Consider the following 16083-nt stretch of genomic DNA (forward strand, 5'->3'; position numbering starts at 1 on the left):
AATCTCTACTACTTTCAACAGCAGCTACTCATATTTCCAGAGAGACAGACATAACCTGACATAGCTGCTTGAGGGAAGCAATGTGCTTTAAAATATGGTATGTAGTAAGGGATTGGATGAGGAACTGAATTTTTTTTGAATAGTTTCATTTACAAATCTAAGACTACAAGCTTATGGGCAGTTTCCTGGGAATAAAACCCATTAAATATTGGACTTACTTTGGACTAAACATGCAGAGGACCAGAATTGGAGAAGTTAGCTGTAAATTTACATTTCTCACTGTGAAGAAATGACTGTTTGCTTGAGTAAAAGTCTGACCTACCACTTTTCTCTTCTGTTGCTAGGCTACCAACCATTCAGTGTCTGGAAAAATATGTACAACTGTTCATTTCTCTTCCCACTTATGGAATAAAACCACGTGACACATATTTTTGGTGCAACTTGCTTTCTGTAGCATGAACTTCTATTCTATACTATGCAGTAGCAGAAAATTTTTCCCCTGTGTTACACTTCTTTTGTATTTCTTTTTTACATGTAAAATGAAAGAATAAGAAGCTGCTTTAGCTAAATGACAGACTTCAAAGTGGAAGCTAACATAACAGAAAGCAGATGTGTGCCCCGCCTCCATCCTCTCTCCCATCTTCCTTAAAAGGGAAAACTTAGCTGTGCAAATCGTCACGTGACCTGAACCTTCAGCAACTTTTATATCATGCATGTTAACATTTTTCAGTCAGGGCTTTTAAAATTACTTTTCCAGTGAGGCAAAGCTTCTGTTACAGCACCTGCACATTAAGCCTGCTCTGATCTGAAGGTACGATAAAAGTTTCTGCAAGTCAAAGCATGTTTCAGCTTCCAGGAAAAGGGGGCGGAGGGCAGGAATATGAAGTGGCTGTGTTGGCTTTAAATACTGGGACAAACATGCCACAGCGATGAGTAGTTCACTGGCAGTACACAACTGCAAGGAAACATTTACCAGGCTTATTCTCCAAAGAGCAAACTCAGTAAAGACTTCAAAAAAAGCACACCCCACGAATACTCCTTCCACCCTGGGTTTCTCTGCAAGGAATTTCCTCGACTTGTGTTGCTTTGGCACAAATGCAGTTTGAACTTCACCAGGAAGTTTTTTCTGCACCAGCCCCACTGGAATGAGAACATCTTGGTCGATCTTGCTCAGAGGGAGCAAGTAAAACAAGAACTACGACAGACCATGAGAAAAGATGTTCCCTCAATCTCAACATTCATGTAGCACAGGCGTGGGGAATTGTTTCAGAGCCCGAGGGCCACATTCTCTTCTGGATGGCCTAAAAAGGGCCAAACGCTAGTAGTATGCAGGGCCCTGAGGCAAAAGCGGGTGAGGTGAAAAAATTCAGGGCACGAAGCAGGGCTAGTGAGAGGAGTTGCCTGAGGAGATTTATGAGGGCCAGGTAGAGAAGTCTGGGCCTGAAGTTCTCCACCTCAGTGTAGCACTTCTAGCAAGTCAATTTAATACAGGGCACAGCACATTCTTCTTTTTTAAAAGAGGTTTACTACTACAAGAAGAGAGAGAGAAAAGTGTTGTGTGAGAGGCCTAAGTGGGCAGGGAGAAGCTACTTATTCCCAAGAAGTTTTCTTTGTTTGCTCATTATTTTTACTTAGCATGACAAGCTGGAAGCCAACTCCCTACTCATAAATAAGAGAACCAATATTTGTAATGATCAGCACTGGATCATCATGTGAAACACAAACAGAACAAGTGGGTAGCTGCAAACATGCCCTTCGTCTAGAAATGGATATATCTGGTTTAGAAGGGGGAAAGAATCACCTGAAATCCAAGGACGGATGCTTGACTGAACCTGTTCTAGAGTACAGATAAGGATCTATCCTATTTTTGTGATCTCATGAGCATTCTATTGTAGTCAGGAGGCCTGCGCCTGAGTTTCTCTCACCAGAAAACACATACCCCAAGAATTCCATGAGATTTGAACTACGGTGTACTTTCTTAGTACACATAATTGGGATTGGCCCTATCATTAGGCAAACCTGGGCAGCTATCCTGCGGATAGTGGAAGCCAGCCCGGTTGAAGTAAGATTCGACTGAATGGTGTTGGGGATCTCACCATGTCCTTCACTGCAGACAGCAGAACACCTTGGATTGGCCCTAGTTAACCAGGTAAATGAGAAGCTCTAGAGCTTTATTGCCCTGGTTGGTTTTTCAGTGTCCCATGAATATTGTATATTCAGAATATTCAGAACTCAATGCAGGATTAATTTCGTCTCATTCTACCTCTCAGGCTAACAACACAATTCTATGCAAGTGTACTCAGTAATAAATCCTTCTGTGGTCCATGAGGCCTACTCCCTAATTAGTGTGTTTATGATTGGAGCCTAAGGTTAAAATCTCATAGACTTACCTGAGAGTAACCCCTTTGAATTCAGTGGTTCTTACTTTTAAATAGACATGTGAGGAATTACACTGTAAACATATCATTATTATCTCAATCTGTGTGTCTGTTACCAGATATTAAAAGCTCTAAGTAACTGGGAATTGCCTTTTTCTTTCAGAAAGTAGAAATTTTGTGATTTGGTTCCCTAGCAACAAAAGTATATGCAATTTGCTTAAAATGTGTTGCAAAGTGAGTGAAAGAAAGAATTGTTTGCAGGAAGTGGGTTTTTTAAATAAACATTGCTTGGTGAACTTTTAATCATTTCCTAGGTACAATATTTTTACCCATGAATCAGAAAGCAAACTGTACAATATGTAAAAGTTCTAAAAGAACTTTGCTTTCCCTTTCTGACATCCTGAAATGAAAGGGTGTGTCCATAAGGACTAGATCCAACTGTCTCACACACCTACGCTGGCATTCAGAGATAAAAATCACAAGCATAAACACATCTGTGACGCCTCCAGCATCATCTCCATGCATATCTCCACAACAATGGGAAAATATAGGGAAACACACTTTGCAAAGGTAGCTGTTTGTGGCTGTAGTCCTCCTTACAATTAGGCTGTTTAACATCCCACTGAAGTATATCCATAAGATGTATGGCCTGGGCTACTCTGATTGGATCCCTTGGACACAGCTGCAGTCCTGACCCAAAACATACGGAAGAAAGCAGTTTCTCATCCCTCTTCCAGATCTTTTCAATGGGCATTACACAGGCTAACCAACCTCTCTTGCCACACATTGACAAGCTCCATGCCTTCTGCAAAGCATTATAATTAGAACAGCTACTCCACCCACAACTTCAAAACTCACTTCTTCAAAATCTTTCCTGAACAAGCCTCATTTCCTGGGCACTTCTCAGTTACAGATTAACTCTCTCCTGAACGCACCCATCCTTCCTATACTTTCTTGAGGCCACCTTTCAGCATCACTGTTGCCTTGCGACATTATATTGTAAGCCCTCTAGTATGGGCTCCATCACTGTTACATTGGGTGCAACACCCAACGTATTGTCGGGATGCTGAATAAGAAAACGTTATGTTTACAGAGATCTTGTCTTCCCATAGTTCAGAAATACGGCTGAAAGGTTAGCTGAAGTACAAGTCAGAAGAGCTAACAGTAAATGATCCAGTAAGATGTCTGAAGTCCTTTAAATTTAGCAAATCCAACCATACACATGTGCTGCAAAATTAGAGCAATTAGTTTTTAAAAGACACCTTTTGCACGAAGCAAATTGCACTGAAAAAGAAATATATCCCTCCCCTTCAAAATTTCAAAAAGTCAACATACTTGTTTTGCCCTATAGTTTCGAAATCTTTCACAATAATCTGCAGGACTGATGAAATATCCAGAGCGATTCCTTTCAAATCAAACTCAAGAATCTGCGCAAAAAAATTAGAATAACCCTTAGAAGTTGAATCAACAACATAACCATGCAAAGAACAGGCAATAAAAAAAGTTTTAAGGAATCAACATTTTTCATCAGTAACACAATTAAATAGATAAGTGCAGACTATATTTGCATGTAGTTATCTAGGTTGAAAATGCCCGTAGAACTCCAGGCCAGTTCAGACAATATCATATGTGTAACTACTTCCGGGGGCTGTACAAATGTACATCCATGTGCCCAATGGGATAATCTACCAAAGGTTAGTCATGATTATGACCCATTAAAAGGGATGCACAGTGAATGCAATGGAACCTGCTTCCAAGTAGACGTCCACAGGATTGGGCTAAAAGTACAGTATGACTAAGAAAGCCCCACTGATTTATCTATTATTAGTTCTGAGTCTAACTGACCTTTGCTAAACTGTCCCAATATGCTGGAGTTTTGCAATCTTTCTAACATTTATAAAGTGGAAGGTGACAGGAAGGTGACAAGAACCAGCTGCAGAGGAATACACACCAGCTTGTGTTGCCCTGCCCTGAAATATGTTGTTACTTTTAAAAAAGAAAGAAAAGCAATCAAAAAGTCTGGAAAAGACTTAAAATAATCCTCTGCTGGCATTTTGACATCTAATGTTGAGCAAGGTCTTAAGGTTCATTTATGGCATTACAATATGTGTAGTTTGGGGTTCAGCAGGCATAAATCAAGATATTAAACTAGGTTTTAGATAATACTAATAATAATAATAATAATAATAATAATAATAATAATAATAATAATGTTATTTATATCATTCTGGGCTGCTCCCAACAGAAAATTTACAGCACAATAAAACGTCAAACATTAAAAACTTCCCTAAACAGGGCTGCCTTCAGATTATTCTAAAAGTCAGGCAGTTGTTTATTTCCTTGACATCTGTTGGGAGGGCATTCCACAGGGCAGGCGCCACTACTGAGAAGGCCCTCTGCCTGGTTCCCTGTAACATGGCTTCTCACAGGGAGGGAACCACCAGAAGGCCCTCAGAGCTGGACCTCAGTGTCCTGGCCGAACAATGGGGGTGGAGATGCTCCTTCAGGTATACAGGACCGAGGCCATTTAGGGCTTTAAAGGTCAGCACCAACACTTTGAATTGTGCTCAGAAACCTACTGGGAGGTCTTTGTGCAGGTCTTTAGAGATGCAGACAATGCAGTGGATGATCTGGGAACACCAAATGCTCCAACATTAATGAAGCTAAGCAGTTGCGATCATGATGGAAGCTCACTTGGAATCCCATGAAACAAGACATAGATAGAATAAATCAGGCTGCAGGTCTAAGTTCTCATATGTGGCAAAAAGCACTATTGAATTCAGTGGGGGTTACTTCAGCATAGAGTTGCATCCAATAAAGTTATTCCACCTGCACAAGGACTTCTCCTGCTAAAGTGAAACAGGGAAACTGTGTACCAGATATTGCACATCTCCCCTTAGAAGGAACTGTGGAAGTTTTGTTTCTGGGTACAGAGAATCACAGGACCAGTCGGTTGTGACATGTGTATTTCTTGTTCCATAATGTCATGCAACAGAGAATAGGGCTGAACTTTGTCACACATGCTATGCCTTATCACATACAACAGAACCAATAAAAAAAAAAGTCACCTCATTCCAAACAGGGTTGAGTTCACTATCAATTTTCTTTGTTTTCTTTTTTTCATCTGGAAATAAACAAAAACGTGCTTACTTATTGGAAGATATATAAAACAGCAATCACAATATATTAAAATAATATATTTTTTTAATGCAAGAGGGCTGACTTGATTTATTTGGTTGCTGGCCATGGTATCTAATCTATACAGAATGTTTTGTGCTTGTGTACATAATAAACCTACCTCCCAATAAAATTGTTTTGACCTAACTATATTGCCAGCTCCCCCCACACCTTTCAAAACAGATATTTTCTGTTAGTGTAGATTCTGCTGTGTCTGTGGTGAAGCCGCTGTTTAAGACACACCTTGATTTAACCTCATTCACCACAAACAATGGTGAAGCAGGGTGTTGTAGGAGGACAATAGCTCAGCAACAGAGCATCTGCCTTGCAGGCAAAAGGCCTCGGGTTCAGCCTCTGACATCTCAGATAGGCTGGGAAAGACTCCTGGTTTGAGCTTCTGTTAATCAGCATAGAGACAACACTGAGATAGATTGACCAATGGTCTGAGTTGACAGAAGGCTGTTTTTCAATGACTGCGACCGAGTGATCCAGTAACTGCTTTACTTTCAGGAACTGTTGAACTCCCACCTCCCTGAGCACCAGCCACACTCGCTGAGGCAGCTGGGAATCTGAGTCCAGCAACAACTGGAGGGGCACAGGTTCCCCATCCCTTCATTACAGTGTTCATAATCTCTGAACCTTTAATGGATCATGTTGAATTAAGGCTAACACGAGTCTCAGAGAGTAAGACCCATTGAACATAGTGGGGCTTACTTCCAAGTCGGCATGAACAAGATTGCACTGTGTGTTGAGGAGGAACACAAATCAACAACTTCCCCCTTCCCTTCTCTGTCTAACACTGAGTCAGTCAGCTCTGATGTACTCCTGATAGTTCTCTGCTGGATATATGAGGGAAGCGATGACAATTAGCCCTTGTGCAGGGAGTGGGGAACTGACTCAGATTCCTGTAACAGGAATCATTTTAGAAAGACTATGCAGGACAATGACTCAGACCAGACCACAAAAACTGTAAATTTGCAACTAATAGGAAAATATCTACCACAATGCTATCAGTCTAAACTGAATGATATTGTAGCTCATTGTGCTTTAGTAATATCAGGCATTGGTCCAAACTAATTGTTTCATGTAGAAGAAATGAATGGAAAAAGCGGCAGTAGCCAAGGATGCAATTTTCCTTTGGCAAGGACAGGGGCTTATTATCAAGGGCAGCTAAGGGACATGGCGATACAGAATTCTTTGTTATCATTCTTCTAATTCAGGGTTGTGGGTGTTGTAGCCCTCCATATATTGGTAGATTCCAGCTCTGGTCAGCCTCAGTCAGAATGATAAATGGCCATTGCTTTAAATACACTTGCGGGGAGGGCTACAACACTTTGCTGGCAGAAGAAAAATGGGGCACGTGGCTTTGAATAGGGATTATTATTGTTATTATTTATACCCTGCACATCTGTCTGGGTTTCCCCAGCCACTCTGGGTGACTTACAACATATCTAAAAACATAATAAAAGCATCGAACATTAAAAAACATCCCAATTCAAGGCTGCCTTTAGATGTCTTCTAAAAGTTGTATAATTCTTTATTTCCTTGACACCTGAGGGGAGAGTGTTCCACAGGGAAGGTGCCACTACCAAGAAAGCCCTCTGCCTGGTTTCCTGTAACTTCACTCCTCGCATTGAGGGAACCAGCAGAAGACCCTCAGAGGAGGACCTCAATGTCCAGGCTGAACAATGGGGGTGGAGGCACTCCTTCAGGTATATTGGGCCGAGGCCGTTTAGGGCTTTAAAGGTCAGCACCAACACTTTGAAATGTGCTCGGAAACATACTGGAAGCCAGTGAAGGTCCTTTAGGTCTTGGTGGCCACTCCCAGTCTAGCTGCCGCATTCTGGATTAGTTGTAGTTTCCGAGTCACCTTCAAATGTAGTCCCACGTAGAGTGCATTTCAGTAGTCCAAGTAGGAGATAACCAGGGCATGCACCACTCTGGCAAGACAGTCTGCAGGCAGGTAAGGTCTCAGCCTGCGTACCAGATGGAACTGGTAGACAGCTGCCTTGGACACAGAATTGACCTGAACCTCCATGGACATATTTGGTCTAACTCAGTATATGTTCCTATATGCTTCCTATATTCCTATTGCCATTATCACCTGGCAGTCAGAAGGGCAAGCAGGACCTTCAACAGAACCTTAACCAATGTGAAGTGTTTCTTTTCAGTATTGCACTCAGTCCATCACGACCCCCTGCAGGATTCTCTAGTCCATTCCCCCTACCAGTTTTTCTGGTTTTGCCCCAGTCAGTCAGCATTCCAAGGCTATTGCTCAGTGGTTATTGGGCAGTTTTGGAGATTCAACCTTCCCCTACCCAGATGAAATGCCCCTCGTAGGCTGCACCAACACTCATGCCTTAATATCAGAATTATTATTACATATTTATTTATACCCCACCTGCCTCCCTGATGGGATTCAAGGCAGCTTACAGATAAAAACAAGAATTTCTAAAGACATAGAAAAAACAGAAATAGATGGAATTGTGATGATACTGTTTCTAAATATTCTGCTGATCAACCTATCCCCGTGCTTGCTGCTGGTGGGATATTCTCCTGGTTCCCAAATATCTCTCCTTTGCTTGTTCTTGACTTGCTTCTACTCACACTTACATTTGGCTCTGATCCTGTAAATACCACCCACATCCCAGGCCCTTAGAGGCTCTAGAATTACTGCATCTTTGGACTACTTTGCTGTTTTCCCTCTCTATTGAAGCTATTCACTTAACATTTTCAAGAAGAAAACGACGTTTGGTGAAGAACCATAAGGATACACCTTTGCCCTTTTATCCAAACTTCTCCTCCAACAATCTGATTCAAATTTGCATGTGGAAAGTCAGTAATGTGCCTGCTCCACCATGAGCCCAGAAGGCCTCAAAGTCTCTCATTCTGTGGCTTTATGCATATGGTTCAACTTCATTAAGGCTGTGGGCTTGAAGAACGCTGAAAAACCCATAAACATGCCAACACATTTTTGGTGACTGTATTTTAAGTATCCTAACTTCAGCTACAGAATTGTAGAGGAAGACAAATAATATAAAACCTGCATATCTATCTTTCATTGCATTCAACCAGGGTGAAAAAAACACAATTAAATATATCAACTAATTCACTGCCTCAAAATGTTTTTTATATAAACTATATTAGAGCATGAAAGGGAAAGCTCAGGTAGAAGAGAGGAAGATGTGATTCAAAGGCTTTAAAATGAATCAGGAAATCAGGCCCTCCTACATATATTTATCTACTGAGGAAATCGGGGCATTCTGTGGCATGTTCATTTGACACAGGAAGTTGGCTGGGCTGTGGTCCTACCATAATTCCCCACAGACCATTCCCCGGGGCTGCGCATTGGTAAAACTGAGGAACAAGCGGTCTCTCAAAGAAGGATGTCAGCAATGATTGAGTTTTGCATTGTGGAACTTCTGTGAATCTTCCAAAGAACCCCAGGGGTCGTAGGAACCAGTCCTCATAGCCGTGCCCCCCCCCCCCCAGCTACATTCTTTCTAAGTTTAAAGAGCAAAAATGAAGTTGTGACTAATACAATCACGGCTTCAATATCAAGCTGCTTTGTCTCTCTCTCTCACTCGCTCACACACCAACTTCAACATTCAGCCTTATGAGGAGCTCTGGTGGGCTCCAACGCTTGCTCGCTATTTTGTGACCTTTTGGCTGGACGCAATTAAGGGATTTTGGATTTTAAAATAAACCAAAAGGTGACGGCTTAACCCTTAGCCATGCACGATAATGTAACGTACATCTTTCCCTGCTTAGTTTGTTTGGTAGATTTGTATGCGAGAGAAAAAACTTATTTGGCATGTAGAGGATTTGCACATGGCGCCTCAAGAGATGACCTTGATGGAAGAAGTGGAGGCTCTGCTACACTACTGCTAGGAAGGTAATTTAAAAATGAAACCTATATTACGTACTGGAGAGGCGTCCATTTAAAGGTCAAATTCTATCTTTTGCTGCAGATTCAGCTTTAGGATATTTGCATTGTATGTTGAAGGTCTAAGGCTCAATCTCAGGCATCTGCAGGTAGCGCTGGGAAGGTCCCACGCCTGAAACCCTGGAGAGCTGATACCAGTCAGTGTGGTCATTACAAGATGAAAAAAGGTAAAGGACCCCTGGACAGTTATGTCCAGTCAATGACGACTATGGGGTTGTGGTGCTCATCTCTGCTTTCAGGCCAAGGGAGGCTGTGTTTGTCCACAGACAGCTTTCTGGGTCACGTGGCCAGCATGACTAAACCACTTCTGGTGCAACGGAATACCGTGATGGAAACCAGAGTGCATGGAAACACCATTTACCTTCCCGCTGCAGCTGTACCTATTTATCTACTTACACTGGCGTGCTTTCAAACTGCTAGGTTGGCAGGAGCTGAGACAGAGCAATGGGAGCTCACTCCGTCACGGGAATTCGAACCACCAACCTTCTGATCAACAAACCCAAGAGGCTCAGCGCTTTAGACCACAGCACCACCCACATCCATTACTAATCCAGATAGACCAATGGTCTGACTCAGTATGGGGTAGCTCTTTATGTTCCTGTGAATTTATTTTCACCTGTTGTTAGGCAGGCCAACAGGCAGACAGAAGAGAGAATTAGATTGGGACAGAGAGGGTGTCTTTAATCCTTACCCCATGCGGTTTTTATCACCTAACACACCCTACACCCCTCCCAGCCCTGCCACCAAGGTAAGCTGCTTTTTGTACTGCTGAGGGGAAAATAGTAAATAAAGATAACATGCAATATATCATTTGACCCCTATCCTACGATTAAGCTACCCATACACTGCCTCGTGCAAAAGTCCAGCCAGCTAAGTTTTTTTTTTTAAAGGTAAATACACATTGAGCAAGCTCAAATATGGACTGTGTAAACCATGAATGAATCACAAAAAAATCATGAATATCATATACCAGCCTTTGGCTTTTTCACAAAGTGATGTCTCGGAAAAACCAAGAATGGTCTGCAAAAGTGTAGTTTAGGGGTGTAATCCTATGCTGCAGATCTACTGGTTGAGAACTTGTGGGGTTCAGCGGAAGCCTTGATCGTCCAGGGGAATAACAAATGCAATGCACCAGGACAGACACACTGGCGGAACATCCTTGATATGCTGGTAGAGTAGCCGGGGGGGGGGGAGATGTGGGTGGGTTGTGGGAAGAACAGGGGAGGAGCACATTCCACATCCTATACTACATCAGTCCATAGCCACACCCGCATAGATGGCGCAACTTTGCCCTAGCCCCAGGCCTAACACCAATAAGTTCCCTTCTATTGCTTTCAAAGAGCTTTTAGAAATAACTGAACAGCAGTAGTATATCTTAAGTCCGATGGTAATGTGAATAGAAGGCTTGCTCTGTTGGTTTGTAACTACTGCATTTATTCACCCATAAATTCCTGTTTCACAAGCCACCGTTTGAGTTTTATGCAAAAGCAGAACAGAAGGACGGTGCTGAATATCCTAAAATATGGCAAGTAGACTAGGCTTCCTCAACCTTGGCCCTCCAGATATTTTGAGACTACAATTCCCATAGTCCCTGACCACTGGTCCTGCTAGCTAGGGATCATGGGAGTTGTAGGCCAAAAACAGCTGGAGGGCTGAGTTTGAGGAAGCCTGAAGTAGACAGAAACCTTTTTTAAAAAAAACAACCAACCCAACTAGGAGTAGAGGAAACCATGGTTCACACCTTTCCACAATGCCATTCAAATATTCCAGTAATAAGTTTTTCAAGTATTGCAGTACAAACCAACTTCCTTATTGCACTGTATTTCCTTATTTAAATAATCTCAGCCTATTGTAAACTCAGTATCCTGCAGTTATCTGCATCCAGTAAAACTCTTACAATCTATTTTTCAGTTCAGCACAGGCATCCAAGAATAATATATCTAATAATATATCTAAACTATATTAAGGCAGCCATACGTCTGGAGTTTCCTGGACATTACCGGGATTCCAAAGGCAGACATCAGGGGGAATTTCCAAAAGGTGGTGCTTTGTCCTGGATCTTAGGCAAGTAAATCGAAAAAAGCTCAACAACGTCTTTCAGGGTGTCCTGGTTTTTACTTTTTGAAACATGGCGACCCTAGTTTAATGTATGTGATCAGGCAAACGACTCTATATGCACCTTAACATAACAGCATTACAACCATCTATTTATGAGGATAGGAAGTAGCACAAACTGAAATTTGCCACAAAGTTTACACCAAAGAAAAGTGGAATAAATCTGTCAGTTTCACACTTATGGACAAATGAGCTTCCTTTTTTCTCTCCCTCATCTTTTATTACTTTGCTAAGCACAAAGTCCGAAAAGCAAAAAGCCTCCAGGGAGGGGGAAGGAGTCTAACAACATAGATGATTAATGTTTGAAATGTTTTAAAAACTATTTTATGGCAAACAGGAAAAGAAATCTGTGTTTCCATAAAAAATAAAAAGATGTGAACAAAACACTCAAAATCACTATTTGCTGTTGCAAAAAAGTAATTTCTTAAGGTGAAATTCACTTACACATTAATCCAAACTAAAAGGGGGCTCTATCTATGTGTGGGCGTAGATGCAACAAGCCTTTCTAAACAGAAGTTTAGAAAGAGCCACTCCACAAAATGCCACCCTACTTCTTAAAAAAACACCTGTGTTATACAAAAGTTACTACTTTCTTCAGAAGTATGTGATTTGCAAATTACCAGAACTGTTACACTTTTTATCATGGCATCTTGGCACATTGAAAAACACCCTTGCTTAAAAGAATCTTTCACAAGTTAGCTTTCCTTACCTTTAAAAATAATGGACACGATAGGATCTGGTTTTCCAAATTTATGTCTAGGGATATTGGAAGCGGATTCCACAATTACCCGAAGCATGGTTTTCAGTGTTTTTTAAACTGCAGCAGTTTTTGAAGAATTGTGCAATTCAGACTCTCTGCAGCCTCCAGTCTGAAGTGCCAGCAGGAGGAGACTGGAAATGGCACTTTACAGTAAAGTGCAGCTGATGGGTGGATCTATGACGAGTTTAGTTACTAAAGGGGGGGGGGGGAGAGAGAGATTTGTGTAAACTGACTCCCTGTGGTATTAGAGAGAGTTAGTTACTAAGTAGGGGGAGGGTTTGTGTAAGCTGACACCCACCATTCCTGTGGTATTAGAAAAAATTGGTACCAACTTGTGAATTCGGGCAGTGCAAAGTAAGGAATTTGCTAAGTATGGTGGTTTATAAAGAGGTGGGAATCTTTTTGCATATGAATTATATAGTCGGGAAAGAAATACGAATGTAACGCACAGAACTCCCCCACCCCTCGTTTTGCTATTGATGTGAAAAGAAGTTAATATAACTTTTGCAATAAAACATAGCAATGTTCTCCCTTTTGAAACGAACTTCTTTCCACATGCCATCAGCCGTCAATTTTTTGTTTCTTTTTCATCCAGGACTTCAATCAATCAAAACAGCCTTAGATTGCCCCCTTCTGGAGGGATCAAAAATAACCTGTGAAATAAATTTGTAAGATGGTTGTGTACAGTACATGTATTTTCACCAATCAGTATATTAGGAAAGAAAACAAAAAAGAACATTCTTTTTAAAATAAATAAATATTATTTTAATTTATAACAAATAAACATTTCAGCAAAAAAGGAAACAATTCTTATATATAAATCTTCAACTTCCACCCCCCTCTTTCTGCGGTTCCATAAATGTGTTCTCTTTCTTTTTTCCTGCGTATCCAAATTAACTCTATTCCTTTTCTCATCCATTTCCTATATGTTTTAGAAACTGCAAGTTTTTACAATAATCTTGCTAAGGTCTTAATTTGTTTGCAATTTGTAATTCAACAAACGATTTGCATTCCTTATTCAAAGTTTGTTATCTTGATTTCTTATTCTTCTGGTAAGTTTCACCATTTCTGAATATTCCATTAGCTTCTGTAACCATTCTTCTCTCGTTGGGACTTCTTACTCCTTCATTTTTGGGCAAATATCATTCTTGCAGTGGTAGTTGTATACATAAATAAATTTCTTTATTGTTTAGGTAATTCTGATCTCAAAAGAGAAAAGCTTCTGACTTTTTTAACAAATGTTATCTTTAGCATCTTTTTCAATTCATTATAAATCATTTCCTAGTAAGCTTTAACCTTAATACAAGACCACCACATTTTTGCCAGTCTACCAGGTGTTAGGTACCATCTACATAAATGTTCATATAATGTTTTCTTAAACCATAACATGCTGAAAATTTTATATCCATTTTCCATAATTGTTTCCATGCCTGCATTTCTTTGTTATGACCCATATCTATTGCCCAATGTATCATTGAAGATTTCACTTGTTCATCTTTTGTCTCCCATTCAAATAACATCTTACACATTCTAGACATCACTTTAACATTACAATCTAGCAGGTCTCTCTCTTTAATTAGTCGTATTTAATTAGTCATCACTTGAGAATCAAAAGAGCCATGGCAGGTCAGGCCACTGGAATAAATGGCATTTTAAAGTCCGTTGACCTGTGCAAGGTAAGTACAGCCAATTTATACCTCCATGTTCTTGAATGCCATGTCGTCAGAATTCCACGCACACTAACAACAGAGACAGAGATTAAATTATAGTTATATAATAATAATCAGGATAAAGACTTTTCTTACAGGTCTTACTTAACTTACCAGTGTCAGGATGTCTATGTAATCCCCAACAACTGTTGTTTTTTTGTAAGGCAACAAATAGCCTTTTTTTACGCTGATACATAGAAGACACAATAAGTTTGTTTTCTCCTGCTCCAAAGGCTAGGACCTGAACCAATGCATCCCAGTTATAAGAAAGGAGACTCTGGCTAAACATCAAGAAAAACTTTCTGACAGTAAAAGCTGTTTGACAGTGGAACAGACTCCCTCGGAAGGTGGTGAACTCTTTCTTTGGAGGTTTTTAAGCAGAGGTTGTATTTAACTGAGATTCCTGCATCCCAAGGGGTTAGACCAGACGACCTTCAGGGTTCCTTCCAGCTCTACAATTCTATGATTCTACTGTTAATAGATGGGCAGAGCACTATCAAAAACTGTACTCGTTGGAAAAAAATGGTCTCCAAGGCTGGATCTAGACACGTCAAAGAAGCGATTCAGTTAAACACATTGTAAACTTATATAGACAGGAACGCGGGTGGCGCTGTGGTCTAAACCACTGAGCCTCTTGGGCTTGCCGATCAGGTCGGCGGTTTGAATCCCCATGACGGGGTGAGCTCCCATTGCTCGGTCCCAGCTCCTGCCAGCCTAGCAGTTCGAAAGCACCCCAAAAAGTGCAAGTAGATAAATAGGCGGGAAGGTAAACGGTGTTTCCGTGTGCTGCTCTGATTCTCCAGAAGTGGCTTAGTCATGCTGGCCACATGACCTGGAAAAACTTGTCTGCAGAGTGGACAAACGCCGGCTTCCTTGGCCTGTAAAGCAAGATGAGCGCCGCAACCCCAGAGTTGTTCACGACTGGACTTAACTGTCAGGGGTTCTTTACTTTTACCTAAACTTATACATATAGAGGGGACGCGGGTGGTGCTGTGGGTAAAAGCCTCAGCGCCTAGGGCTTGCCGATCGAAAGGTCGGTGGTTCGAATCCCCGCGGCGGGGTGCGCTCCCATTGTTCGGTCCCAGCGCCTGCCAACCTAGCAGTTCAAAAGCACTCCCAGGTGCAAGTAGATAAATAGGGACTGCTTACTAGCGGGAAGGTAAACGGCGTTTCCGTGTGCGGCTCTGGCTCGCCAGAGCAGCGATGTCACGCTGGCCACGTGACCCGGAAGTGTCTCCGGACAGCGCTGGCCCCCGGCCTCTTGAGTGAGATGGGCGCACAACCCTAGAGTCTGTCAAGACTGGCCTGTACGGGCAGGGGTACCTTTACCTTTATACATATAGAGAAAGATGGGACTCCACAGCACCATCTGGTGTCACAGTGTTATTTATATAAAATGCATATAAAACACCTTTTCTTTACCAATCTATCTAAATCCCAACACAGCAACTGATAGCATCCAGATTCTGCCTGTCTTGGAAGAGCTGGATTTCCCTCCCTCCCTTGACAAGCTGACGCTTGTCATCAACTCTCAGGCATGTGGCAAAGACCCAGGACAGGATGGAATCCCAATAGAAGCACTGAAAGCCTTAAGTCCTCCCTCATGATGCACCTCTACAGCCTTCTCCTGCAGTGTTGGGGGAAAGGATCTGTGCCATAAGACATGTGCAACCCCATCATTGTGACCCTATAAGAACAAAGGTGACCACCATGATTGTAACAACTGTGGAATCCCCCTGCTGGGTACTTGGGGAAAGCTTTCACCCATGTAGTTCTCAGCAGATTAGAGTTACTCGCTGACAGGATCTATCAAGAGTCATGAGTTCCTCCCAAGGAAGTAACATGGAGTGCAGACTTTTTATGACGGTACAGGATTTAGGCTATAATCCTGTACCATCATAAAAAATCTGGACTCCATCTTACTTCCTTGGGAGGAGACATGTGTCACCTTGTCAGTGCCTTGTGGTGCTTATTCATATTTTCCAATCTTAGGTACCA

General features: G+C 41.7%; 1 protein-coding gene across 5 annotated transcripts in view; it reads right to left on the reverse strand.

Moving 5' to 3' along the window:
- MYOF (myoferlin) overlaps positions 1–12530 on the reverse strand; it is a 77250-nt gene extending 64720 nt beyond the window's left edge. For 2 of the 5 annotated variants that reach the window (XM_083443561.1, XM_083443560.1), the window contains exons 1-3: positions 12326–12530; positions 5447–5502; positions 3714–3805 (exon numbers count right to left, since the gene is read on the reverse strand). In XM_083443561.1, the coding sequence (XP_083299687.1) occupies positions 3714–3805; positions 5447–5502; positions 12326–12413 (236 nt within the window). In that variant the 5' untranslated portion in view covers positions 12414–12530. The remainder of the gene's footprint in view (positions 1–3713; positions 3806–5446; positions 5503–12325) is intronic. The other 3 variants (XM_083443564.1, XM_083443563.1, XM_083443562.1) reach the window with 3 other exon arrangements.
- Positions 12531–16083: the final 3553 nt, after the last annotated feature.

The sequence above is a fragment of the Podarcis tiliguerta genome (assembly GCF_965153285.1).
Source record: "Podarcis tiliguerta genome assembly, chromosome: 5".
Lineage (NCBI taxonomy): Eukaryota > Metazoa > Chordata > Lepidosauria > Squamata > Lacertidae > Podarcis > Podarcis tiliguerta.